The 13,928-nt window shown below is 42.3% G+C and overlaps 1 protein-coding gene across 1 annotated transcript in view; it reads right to left on the reverse strand.

Annotated features, from left to right (window-relative positions):
* Window positions 1-245: 245 nt before the first annotated feature.
* The window catches only part of LOC145395417 (uncharacterized), a 386,864-nt gene continuing 373,181 nt past the window's right edge, over window positions 246-13,928 (reverse strand). Inside the window, exon 6 of the mRNA XM_080269022.1 lies at window positions 246-322. Within this exon, the coding sequence (XP_080125148.1) occupies window positions 278-322 (45 nt within the window). The 3' untranslated portion in view covers window positions 246-277. The remainder of the gene's footprint in view (window positions 323-13,928) is intronic.

Consider the following 13,928-nt stretch of genomic DNA (forward strand, 5'->3'; position numbering starts at 1 on the left):
AATTTTTAACACCCTGTGTCCGGACGTAGTGTGTGTGTGTGTGTGTGTGTGTGTGTGTGTGTGTGTGTGTGTGTGTGTGTGTGTGTGTGTGTGTCCTTGCCACCTTCAAACAATCACCTCAACTCAGAATAAACCATCACTTATGTCAGGGTTAAACATATACTCCATAAACCCCGTCACAACCTAAGTCAACCTCAACTGAATAAAATCGTCTGAAGGCAAAGAGAATACACAGCAAAGTACGCCATCGGACTGAAGGTGTTACTCTTGTCCTTAATTATTCCAGTCCATTGATGCAGGCTGTGAAACGATCCATCTGATCCTGGAAAAATAATGATAAAAAATGTATACTATAAATAATGTGGTTAATAATGAAGCTTACACTGTGGCTGTTTCTCTCATCCCTCTAACTAGAAAAGCCAAGCTGTGTATTGCCTGACCCTTTGGGGCTCTTGGCCTTGAAAGGAACAAGAATGGCTGAAGACGATCCTATAGAGATTATTTCAAGACTTTGGCTGTGTATTCGCAAAGAATCTTAAGGTATTTATTTAAAAACCTTGACTGAAGAATCTATCTGAATATGATTCAGATCCCTAGATCACATCGCCTAGCATCCAGTTAGACACTGGGAAAGACTGTTAGAGCCGCCCTGTGGACTCCAGTCTGCCACCGCTAGACGGGTTTGGCAATTATCAGCAATTCAGTACAAATACAGGAGAGAGGGATTATAATAAATTTCTTGTGCTAATTTTTGAGAAAAAATATTTCATCAACGTGGGCGGTTTTCACTCGTTACTAGCTACAGTGAACAGCGTTACTATTAATGTAATAAACTTTTTTTTTTCAGCCAGGCTCCAATACTCAACCGTCAGGGAAATGAAAATGAATAAGATATAAAATAAAATAAAAACCATAATGATAATTGAAACCCACGTCAGACGCCTTCCTGTTCGAAAAATCCATTCTGAGGTTGGTAAGGCCGTCTAGACCTGGCAAGAAGAGCATATAATATACGTTATTAGACTGAAGTAATTAGGTTAGTATGTTTGGCTGGATATATTAAGTATCTGGCTCTTCAGACATCACCATTAACATCGCTGCTATAAATGTTTCAAATGAATTTCGTTTTTCTTTTATTTAGACGATGTTTTGCAGATTGGAGAATTTCCGAACTAAAGAGGGTTAGATATAGCCTTCATTAACTCCAACACCACTACAGTTCCATCACCTTAACTTGGCCCAGATATTGGTCCTTTTGCAGCTTATTGCACGTAGCTCAGTGGCAGAAAAAGAAAATGCTATGGCCAGGCATTCTTTCCATAGCACTTGTTAATGGCTAGCATCATGTTCCGTTCATAATCCATTGTTGTAAATCAATACTCAGGCTGGAGAGATGGTAATACTAGGCCAAGATAATGTGAAACGAGTGTAGAGGTAATACATAGCCATCTTAAAAAAAAAATGAAATTGCGTTTTTTTTTTTACTGAGGGAGTTAGAATACTCTACGGTGAAATTCATGAGATTTTCTGCAGTACATTGACATTTTCTTATTTTTGCATACCTAAACAATATTTTATTCAGTTTAGGAAAGAGAATTGAAGCGGCGGGGTTCAAGAATAAATTACTGTACTGCACAGAGGTATATACAAAATTATACAGGTAGAGCTAATTTAAATCACGCAGTCCAGTTTGATGGTGACATATCTCTTTCCGAAACTGAAAAAAAAAAGATTTGGGATGAAAAATGAAATAGTCACAGGGTAAACAAAATAGTCATGGGGATAAGAAAAAAGTAGTGGGATGAAAATTAATTGGTTAAAAAAAATGGTTCTGATGTAAACAAATAGTCATGTGGTTAAAAGATAGCCACTGGGTAAACATATAGCGTTATGGGATAAAAAATATATATAGAATAGGCATGGAATGAAAAAATAAAGTAGTCATGAGTAAAACAAATAAAACAGTCATGAGGTGAAGAAAATCATCATGGGGTAAAGAAAAAAGACATAATAATTCTAGGATATATATATATATATATATATATATATATATATATATATATATATATATATATATATATATATATATATATACTGTATTGTTGAATAAAAAGCGTCTACCCAGCAGACAGAACCAAGAGGTCTTACCCGGTCCAGTTGGAGGGCAACACATCTGTACCAAGGAAAGTGGTTCATCCTGTTTACGCCCATATTGGCGTACTCGTCCAGAGTTAAGCACCGTTCCTGGAGTTCTGGTTAAGGAACATTAAGGAACATTATCTGGCTGGATTTTGAAGAGACCTGAGAGGCTGTGAAGGATTGTGGAGGAAGATTGTGGTGATTGTGGTGGTGGATGGTGATGGTGATAGTGGGGGTGATGGTTTGTGGTGCTGATGAAAGGTGGTGGTGGTGGTTGGTGTTGGGTGGTGGAAGTTAGTTGTGGCGGAAATCAATGGTGGGACTTAGTAATAGTGAAACTTGGTGGTGGTGGAAGTTAGTTGTGGTGGAAATTAGTGGTGGTGGTAGTTAGTGGTGGTGGAAGTTAGTGGGGGTGGTAGGGTGTGGTGGTGGAAGTTAGTGGTGATGGAAGTTAGTGGTGAATCTTCGACTCTGTAGGAAAGGTCGTGGGGAGATGGTGGTGGTGAGAGTGATGGAGGGGGAGATGGTGGTGGTGACAGTTATGTAGGGGGATGTGGTGGTGGTGACAGTTATGTAGGGGGAGATCGTGGTGGTGACAGTGATGTAGGGGGAGATGGTGATGGTGAAGGGAGAGGGGATAATTGTGCAAGGTGGAGGGGAGAAGGTAGTGTTGACAATGAAGGAAAGGGAGATTGTGATGGTGACAGTGATGGAGGGGTAGATGGTGATGGTGACAGTGATGGAGGGGGAGATGGTGATGGTGACAATAATGTAGGGGGAGATGGTGGTGGTGACAGTGATGTAGGGGAGATGGTGATGGTGACAGTGATGGAGGGGTAGATGGTGATGGTGACAGTGATGGAGGGGGAGATGGTGATGGTGACAATAATGTAGGGGGAGATGGTGGTGGTGACAGTGATGTAGGGGGATGTGGTGGTGGTGACAGTTATGTAGGGGGAGATCGTGGTGGTGACAGTGATGGAGGGGGAGATGGTGATGGTGAAGGGAGAGGGGATAATTGTGCAAGGTGGAGGGGAGAAGGTAGTGTTGACAATGAAGGAAAGGGAGATTGTGATGGTGACAGTGATGGAGGGGTAGATGGTGATGGTGACAGTGATGGAGGGGGAGATGGTGATGGTGACAATAATGTAGGGGGAGATGGTGGTGGTGACAGTGATGTAGGGGGATGTGGTGGTGGTGACAGTTATGTAGGGGGAGATCGTGGTGGTGACAGTGATGTAGGGGGAGATGGTGATGGTGAAGGGAGAGGGGATAATTGTGCAAGGTGGAGGGGAGAAGGTAGTGTTGACAATGAAGGAAAGGGAGATGGTGATGGTGATACTGATGCAGAGGGAGACTGCTATGGAGGAGTGATGGTGGTGTAAGGGAGAGGAGGTGAAGAGGTTAGTGAGGAACTGTGAGAGATGTGGTGGAGATGTGGGATATGTGGTGGAGATTTACTCGTGTGACGTAGTGCTTGTGTGTTTGGTGGGGGTCATGTGAGGGAGTAGGTGGTGATTGAGGTGGAGTGTTGATGGTAATGGTGGTGAAGTGGGTAGTGGCAGTTAAAGTAAAAGTAATACTTATAATAATAATATTATCAACAACGACAACAACAATCATCATCATCATCATCATCATCATCATCATCATCATCATCCGGACCTCCTTTCACACCCTAGGGCAGTGTGGGGAGTAGCAACGTCAAGAAAGCCCAAGTTTGCTCAGTCCAATGAGCCACACTTCCATTCACTCATCATTCAAGCCCTCGGAATCCTGGCTCTACCTGATATGCCAAACAATTTTCATCACATTCTGTAGCTTCACCTAAACGTGTCCGATAGAGTCAGTCCGAATGCTGTCACGTTTAAAAGGGTGCGAAATCCCTGATCATGCACTTCTCACAACATATATCCAGCCAGCTCGCTCGATCTCTTGTCAGTTCCCTAGTCTCACTGACATCCATACATCTCTTCCTCACACACTCATCCGCCATATCCCTTCACCTTCATCTTGGCCTACCTCGCCTCGTCCCTCCTTCAAATTCGCTCAGATATACCTTTTTCACTACTCTATTGTTATTCATTCTCTCTACATGACCATATCATGTCAGTACATTCTCTTCGATTCTAGTGTTCACAGGCTTCCTCACTCCTCATCTTTCACGAATCACATTATTTCGTATCCTATCCACTCTCTGTACTACACATACCTTCCTCAGCAGTCCCATCTCCAATGCTCTCACTCTTGACTCTTCATTTCATGCCACACCATAGTCTCACACCCATATGTTAAAGTTGGCACTAACACTCTTTCATGTAATCCTCGAGCAGCTGCAACACTCAAGTATCTGTTTCTTATCAAGGCCTTCATAGTACCAGCTACTTTCCTTCCTTGTGATACTCAATTTTCCACTTCTTTTGCACATTATCCTCTCTTTTCTACCACTGTACCCAGGTGCTTGAACTCTCTCACCAATTCCAGTCTCTCTCCATTCACCGTAGCATCACACTGGAAGTCACCTTCTCTCTCGATTACCATCACATTACTTTTTTCTACACTTACTCTCAAGGCACGACGCTCACAGACATCAGCAAAACTCTGCACTAGTCTTTTTTTTTATTTTTTAACAACAGAACAGAGGAGGGAAAAGCATATGAATTAAAAAAAAATAATCCATGCACCAGATTACTGGTGTCTGCTATTCATAAAATATCTGTAACAGTTAGACTTGAACAGCAGTAGGTTGAAGTCTGGATGGAAACAACTCTGGGGAAGCGAGTTCCAGAGAGATGCAGTTCGGGGAATGAAAGAATTCTGATAGGCAGAAGTTCTGCAGTATGGCTGAGTGACATTCCAGTCATGAGCGCTGCCAGCTGCCCGTGTAGCACGAGGGAAGGCATGGAGAGGTGGCACCATGGACGCAACTTCAACTGAGCATTTGCTGTAGAAATATCTGTAAAATAACGCAAGGGAGGCAACATTCCTTCTTACTTGTAGGGGAGGTAGTTTATTAGTAATAGCAGGGTTATTAATAATTCTAATAGCCTTGTTCTGAATTTTGTCTACTTGTTTTAATGTAACCTCTCCACATCCGCTCCACAAGGGTGAGCAGTATTCAAGCTGAGAGCGCACATGACTCTTATAAATGATAACTAACTGCTCGTCGGTGAAGAAGTTATGGACTCTGTACAATAATCCAAGTTTCTTTGAGGCGGTTTTAGCAAGCGATCTGACATGAGAGGTCCAGCTGAGGGCATTGTTAAGCGAGATGCCGAGAATTTCAATACTTTTGGAAATGTGAATATTTGTAGCATTGAAGGTAACATACGATAATGGCAATATATGCCTATTAGTAAATTGTATATATTTCGTTTTACTAGCATTAAATGAGACAAGGTTGTTTTGTCCCCATTCACTGATCGTGGATAAGTCTTGATTTAAAGAGATGGCTGTACTGAGGTGAGAGTTAGAGATATTGGACTTTGCAAATGAATGTCTGAGTGTGAATGAACTATGAAGTGTTGAGTCATCTGCATATGAATGGATTGGATTGTGGGTGACAGATAAGAGATCATTAATATGAACGAGGAACAGGGTTGGTGCCAGAACTGATCCCTGTGGCATGCTGGCGTTAACTGAGTGGAAATTGGAATATACATCATCTACTTTTACTCATATTTTTCTATTGCTGAGATATGGGGAAATCAAAGGAACAAAAGAGTTTAGTCCATAGCAAGGGAGTTTGGACAGCAGGGAACGGTGCCACACTCTGTCGAAAGCTTTAGAAATATCCAGGGCTACTGCATGAGTTTCACCATGTAGATCAACTGATTGATGGATGGTATGAGTTAGGAGATTGAGTATGTCAATGGTGGATCTTTCTTGGCGAAAACCATTTTGTCTATCACTAATTAAGTTGTTGGATTCAAGATGTTTAACTATGTGCTTATTAATTACAGTTTCAAAAACCTTACCAAGAGAATATGTGACAGCTACTGGTCTGTAATCAGAGGGGTCAGAGGAACTTCCTTTCTTTGGAATTGGGTGGATATTGGCTTCTTTCCACGAATTAGGGAATGAAGAAGTACGTATTCATAGTCTCAATAATTTTGCAAAAACAGAGGCAAGTTCTGGGGAACACTTTTTCAAAACAATTGGTGGAATTCCATCTGGGCCTGGAGCTTTGTTGGTAGGTAAATTTTCTAGGATGGATTTCACATACCTTGTCTGTATCTTAAGTGGAACAATGTCGGGAGAGGCAATTTCTAGTGCTGGAACATTCTGGCTGGCTTCCTCTAAGGTAGAATTTCTGGCAAATGTACTGGCAAAGATATCTGCTTTCCCACGTAGGTCATTAGTAATGTTGCCATCTGGAGATTTTAGTGGGGGAATGGATGATGACTTGTTAAAGTTACTATTGAAAGAATTGAGAGTTGACCAGAATATTCTATTGTCATTAGGGTTGTTAAGTAGTTTTGATGCTTGGTTTTGAAGAAAGTTTGATTTAGCAAGATTTATTACAGCTTTTGCATGGTTTCTAGCAATTTTAAATTGAGAGAGTGATTCAGATGTTTTTGATTTCAAGTAATAATTATATGCTGAAGACTTTTGGGCTGTTGCTCTGGCACAGTTGCTATCAAACCATTTTGGAGAGTTCGATCTTTTAGTGAATTGTTGACTTGGTATGAATAAATCCATACCAGCTAGTATTAAATCGCAAATGTGGGACTGGGTAGAATTGACATCGCTAGAGAAGAAAGACTGCCATGGAATGTCAGCAAGATAATTTCTAAATTCGTCCCAGTTTGCCCTATCAAAGTGCCATCGGGTCACCCTGACAGCTTCAGAATGGGGACGTTTGGGGGGGCTAAGTAATGAGGCTTTGATGAGATTGTGGTCAGAGGATCCAAGTGGAGACAATACCTCTATCCTGTACTGATCTGGATTATTTGTCAGGAACAGATCCAAAAGATTGGCATTATGGTCAGGATTATCTGGTATTCTGGTTGGTTGCTTTACCAGTTGCTTGAGATTAAACGATTCTGCAAACAGCTCGCACCCTAGACCAGCATCGTCAGTCCTGGCAGAGTGCAATAACCATTCAACATTATGTATGTTAAAATCACCCAAGATGGTAATTTCGGTGTTAAGGGCAAGATTAAGGTTACTCAACTGTGTGGAAATGGAATCAAATTCACTGGGTTCAGAAGAAGTGTTGGGGGAGCAATAACCTACACAGATATATTTGGTGATATCTTGATAGTTTAGTTTATACAGTGAGCAATCAAAACTGCGTGAAGTGAAGTTTAAAATGGTGTCAACTGCATATTGGGATTTGATATAACAACAGGTGCCACCCTTATTATGGAAATTTGTGAGGAGATTGTAACCAGGAAAACAATATAGGGATATTTCAGTAGACAGTGAGATTTGTGGTTCTGTGAGGAATAAGGCCAGAGGGGATATGGACTGTAGGAAAAAATGGACTGAATTTAAGTTGGTAATAAGCCCACTGATGTTGGTGAAGAATAAGGTGGCATTTTCACTTCTCCGCTGACGAGTATGGCCTGAAATCGCACTAGTCGCTTCTGGCACAGTTGCTTGATGGCGACCGGGAGGACCCTGTGCCGCCATCCCTACCCTGCTGGTAGTGGCAATCCGAGGTACCACCTCTTTTGAAAGTAAAATTGCAGTGGTCATTGCTAAGAGAGTGGAATAGAGGTGTGATGTCTTATATGCATGTAGTGTAGTGTAGACAGTTGAAGGTAGAGGTATTATGAGAGTATGCTGGCCTACTCTCTGGGTAAATGAAAGCACTGAAAATGTTCAGCAAAGGGGGATGGTCAGGAGCAAGACCTGAGGGCTGGTGAAACGGGAGCTCCAGCTCTGCCTATCACCAGCTTGCAATCCACGTCAGGAGTACTGCCTTGTTCGACTGGTGCTACAGTCTACTCCAAGTTCTTGGTTAGTATTTGCATGTAGCAGAGCATCATCACCATTCAACAAACTTCAGATATTCCATCCATCACCATTCATAACCAAAGTCATCCCAGTCTTCATTACTCGTGTTTTTGCTTCACTCATCTCCCCAACCATTTACACTATATATATATATATATATATATATATATATATATATATATATATATATATATATATATGTCACGAATTCGCGTGAGAGTATTTATAAATTCGTGACATAGTACCTAATGGGAAGACCACGAACTCTACTGGAATTCCCACTGGGCATCACTCAGTTCTACCCTCGTATTCACTCGATCGGGATGGTTTTCAGAACATTTCTCACTGTTTCACAACTGATTATTCTTATGCACGACATTAGTGCCTTCACTGAGTGATTTATTGTGAGCGTATATCGTTCACTTTCTTTCCGTTGACCATTGAAGTTCGAACACGGCCATCCCTCGCCCTTTTTCATAGTTTGAAGTTAGTCAGCTTTGAGTCATCGCGAGAGTAGGACCGTTTGTGCCCAGCATAAGGCAGCGCCGCCATTATACAGCGAGTTCCTGAATCTCCATCTAGATGGTGAATTGGTGAAATGGGCTCAGCGTATCGCAGCGTCTGATGTTCTGCACAGGCGCCCAGTTCTTTTCGCTCAGCTCCTCTCCACTGACCAGTATTTCTATTCGTTTTTCTAGGCTTAAGTGTGTTTGATTTTCAATGAGCGAGTGAGTGTATTCTCCTTGTTATTTTGAATTCATTTTTGAGAATTATGGAACTTAAATTTATTTCATTGTAATTAATAAATTTACAGTTATTTTCTTTGAGCTTCATGTAGTTAAACTCGTGTTTTATTTCTCCACATTAAGCTTATTTTAGTTGCCGCTCCTAATTTGCACAAATGCTTTACATTATTTATAACTGGTATTTAGGCCAGTTCTTTAGTATCAAGCATAAATCCGTTGTGCCAGCCAGGAGTTAATGCACCGGCAAGAACCTGTTTATCATTAATAGCATTATTGATTGTCAGGGGTGGAGTCACTTTCTCAAGAGGCTAACAGTACTAACAAACAGCATTCGTGAGTAATTAGTTTCTGCTGTGTTCTGTTGAGAAAGTTTAAAAATTCTCGTCCTTAGAGAATCGGCGAAGTAAGCCGCAATAAAGTAAAACTTACTGCTTGATTTTCACAAGTCAATTCCTTGTCTCAATTTTCAAGCAACATCTAAGCATTCTTAATTCATAAATTCACATCCCCCCGTGACATCTTGCGACCTCGCCTGGATATTAACTCCTAGCTCTAAAGTTATTAACGAGATAATTCTCACTCACTCACACCTAGGTATTTATCAACCCTTACACCGCTGGCTTGTTTTCCAATGTTTTGCATGTCCTGCTGGCATATTTGGGCTCCGATAGACTCTCAAAAAATATTTGCCAAAAATCAGTTATTAGTCCTAGAATATTAAAATTACATATGCCTATGGTACATACCTTCAGCTTTCTCCTGGGATCTTTGTTGAGCCTTCGGCGATTACCGTAGGACTTGTGGAGACCTCTGAAGTTGGGTAACGAAGTCTCCACTTTACACTTCCCGACAACCCGTAATATGATTATCACAGCCAGATATTATCACTAGAAACACTATTCTTTGATTATCAAGTAGTTTGGGATCCATACTCAAAAAACACTGTGAAAGCAATGAAAATTATGAACGCGTATGACCTTCCCACTTGCCCTAGTTCGCTGTTAGTATTCTGTCATTTATTATTCATAAAACCCCTCACACTTTATATTTCTATTACTTTATAACACATATATATATCTGCAGTCTTTATCCATAAGTTTCCTTCAGTAATATTAGTTTATTGTCACTGAAGTCATTCAATTTTTCATTCAGTAAAATACGTAGAGAGCCACGGATTCACTTTCACTGTTATAACCTCAAGTATTTGTACTCATATTCTTATATTACTAATTACTTACATTTCTATTTACATTTTCTATTGTATTTTCAATATTTACACTTCTATTTTACTTACACTATGTTATTCACTGTCACTTGCAGTAACATAAAATTATATTACACTGTTCAATCATATGTACTGTACATCCATTGCTTTCACTTGCTATTTACACATTATTTTCCTTTCCCACTTGCACTTTTAGAACTGCTTCTGCCTGTGGTAATCAAAGAAGCAGGTAACGCAGAGGGGAACCTGGCACTCAGTGCACTGCCAAGAGGTGCGTTTGTGCTCAGGTGTTCGTCGGGTGATATGTGCACACACCTGGCACCTGTGGATCGCAGCTTTCCTCTTGGTTGTGGCAGGCATTTGCACCAGTCTGTGCCGATCCACGTACGCCCTCTGCTCAAGTCTGTCGGGAAGTGTTACTGCATTGCGCCTTGGAGTTGCTGCTGTCACCCTACCATATCTTTCAAGCAGCTGCTGAACACAAGTCCTGGCGAACAACCTCAGGGAGAAGGACTTGGGTGGCTTGACCTTCATCTTGTACAGGATGAAGGTGTTCAGCATCGTCATGTCTATGAGATCCAGAAAAACTTTCCTGTACCACCTAGTATTCTTCCTGAGGCAGTCGATCTCTCCAATCATCATGTCGGACTTGTCCACCAGCCGCATGTTGATATTGTAGTCTAAGACAGCATCAGGTTTCCTCACAGGTTTGCCTGTCCTACGATCGACCTTCCCACTGTCTGTCATTTCCCCCTTGTGTACGGTGGTGAGCATGTGCACGACCCTCTTGTCATGCCACCGTATTGCCAGCATCTTCTCAGACTTGCGTAGGTGCACGTCTCCTTGCTGCGAGGTTCCTGCCTCTGTGAATTTAGGGAAGTGGGCATGATTACTCTTGACAGTGCCGTAGGAGCCGATGCCGTGCTCTGAAAGGTATTTGGCAAGTTTTGGTGCTGTATAATAGTTGTCTGTATACAGCACATGATTCCCACCAAAATACCTTTCAAGGAGCACTTTCACTACACAGCCTGGGAAGCCAAGGGGGTGTGTTTTATCAAGATCGACGGTGCTGGCTGAATAAATGACGAAGTCAAGGATGTACCCCGTCTTACAGTCGCACAGTACAAAGAACTTGATTCCAAAGCGATGGCGTTTGCTTGGAATGTACTGCACAAACCTAAGACGTCCTCTGAACAAAACCAAGGATTCGTCAATGACAACCTTCTGAAAGGGGTGGAAGAATGTCATAAACTTATTCTTCATTCTGCTCAGAATCTCCCTGATCTTCCAGAGTGGGTCGGTTTGGGAAGGTACATCGTTGTCGGCAAAGTGCAGGTTTCCCATGATGTTCCGGAAGCGATCTCTGGCCATGTACGTATTGAAGGTGGGTGAGGGTAGTAAGGGGTCCATGGACCAGTATTCTTCCAACTCATGCTTCTTTGAGTGTGGCATGAGAAGCATGAGGGCGAAGAACACATACAGCTCCTGCACTCCCAGCATGGACCACTGTTGCATCTTGGCTGCACCTGTACCACTTGCAGCACGTTGTGATTCATACCTATTGGTCTCATCACATATGTGCTGCATGACTTCATCATTGAGGAAGGCCAAAAGGAAGTCCACACACTCAGCATCCTCGTCAAGAGTGAAGGCAGGCTGTATTCCTGAGTAAGTCTCGTCAAAATGGAGATGATCAGGGACAAAATCGGACCCTTCCGTCCACGCGAAGGCGTCCAGGATTCCCTGTCGTGGCGGTGTAGGGTGGGTGAGGGTGGAGAGTGGCTGTGAGGTAGATTTATCTGGTTCAAGGTCACTCACACTGACCCTGGGTTCCTGTACAGCACTAGCAGCCCTTACTCTACTGGCAACTACTTTTACGGGTCAGGGATTTACCTCTTCCTCTACGGCCTGCATTCACTGTTGATGCTGGTGGTGACTCCGGCGATGAAGACCCCGGAGAAAATTCAGCAGAAGAAGAGGAAGAAATGAGTGAAGTGGGGCTTGGGGAACGGGGAGGTGATTCACCTCAGGACTCATGGCGGGCTGGGTCACGCGGGGCCATTGTTCCAGGGCTAACCCGCCGCCTTTTCATTCCCTTCCCAAATTCCTTCCCTTGCTGCACTAACGGCTCCTTTCCCTTGGAGCTAAGGATAACTTGGGACACTGAAGCACTCGTACTAGTAGTTTCTGGCACGATTTCCTCACCCAGCTCATCACACGAATCCCCCGAAGGGTCATAGTCACTATCCATCATTATCATTGATAAGTCGGCTAGTTCACGTTCCACTGCAGAGTCACTTAGTCCTTTCCTGCTTCCCCCACGAGTTTTTCTGGGTGTAGAGGTCATAGGTCCCTTTGCAATGGGCACAGAAGCGGCAGAAATGGCGGGGCGCGAGTGCGACATGCTTTGACCACAGAGGAGGACAAGGAACTAAATGGCGCGGCTTATCTGAGAAGGCAAGGGTTGACAGTGACAATGGGGCTGACAGCTGCTAACTTACATGCTAAGAAATTATTGGTAGAAAATCTTGGCAATACATAAAGAAATAGGTAGTTCCAGGTGAATGTAAATGTCACTTAGGCTTCTCCCTTCCTTTCTGATATATATTTTTATTACAGAAATAGATTACAAGGCATAATTCAAAGGGGAAATTACCGTGGGAATTTAGCGAGTGAATGCATGTGAGGTGTTGTCAGCTGATAATTAGCCAATTCCTGGTGTATACCACTATCACTTACCTTATTTTTTTTTTAGTATATATTATTTTGTATAAGTATAGGGCATAGGGCTTATTTCAATGGATGAAATCTGTCGAAAAATCTGGGGGAGATTTGCTTAGCGCAGCGCGACAGGGCAGGCGATAGGAAAGGGTAAAGGAGGTGAGGTAGGGAGGGGTGAGAGGGTACTGGAGGGGAGGTAGAGAGGGGAGTCAAGAACGGGGGAAAATGGCTAAATTGTCAACAATGGATGGGAGTACAGATGAGATTAGGAGTGCGGACTATTGGTGGACAGTAGCAGTACATGCTAAAAAATGATTAGTAGGGAATCTTGAAAATACAAAAAAAAAGTAGGTAGTTCCAGGTGAATGTAAATGTCACTTTGGCTTCTCCCTTCCTTTCTCATATAAATTTTTTTTTTTACGAGAATAGATTATACGGCATATTTCAACGGGGAAATTTCCATGGGAAATTAGCGAACGAGTGCACGTGAAGTGTTGTCAGGTGATAATTAGCCAAATCAAGGTGTATAGCACTATCACTTACCTTATTTCTCTTTGGTATATATTATTTTGTATAAGAATAGGGCATAGGGCTTATTTCAATGGATGAAATCAGTGGATAATTCCGGGGGAAATTTGCTTTAGCGCAGCGCGGCCAGGGAGGTGAGAGGACAGGGTAATGGAGGGGAGGTAGGGAGGGGAGTCAGGAATGGGGAAAAATGGCTAAATTCTCAACAATGGATGGGAGTACAGATGAGATTTGGAGTGCTGCCTAGTGTTGGACCTTGGCAGTAATGATAGATGATACAAGCCACCACTTGTAAGCCCAGGATAATTCAAAATAACACAGAATCACAAAAGTGACGCCCCGTGGTATAATCCATTGCACCCGAGTGTCACAAAAGTGACGCCCCGTGGTTAAGGGGTTAAAGTCTATAGGCACTACCTTACTGGTGGTTATTAATTCATTTCTATAATTTTTTTCATAATAGTTTTCCCAGTCAGTTGTTTTTTTTATTTTCTTTCTTTACCAGTTTAACTAGATAAAACTGGTAACCATCAGCCTGTGCCTATATTCTTTACTCTGATTATTGGCATTTCTCTGCAAAAAAAAGTAATCAGTACTTAGTCTTT

Source organism: Coenobita brevimanus, chromosome 31, assembly GCF_032717465.1.
Source record: "Coenobita brevimanus isolate Jiangsu-jjx chromosome 31, ASM3271746v2, whole genome shotgun sequence".
NCBI classification, from domain to species: Eukaryota; Metazoa; Arthropoda; class Malacostraca; order Decapoda; family Coenobitidae; genus Coenobita; species Coenobita brevimanus.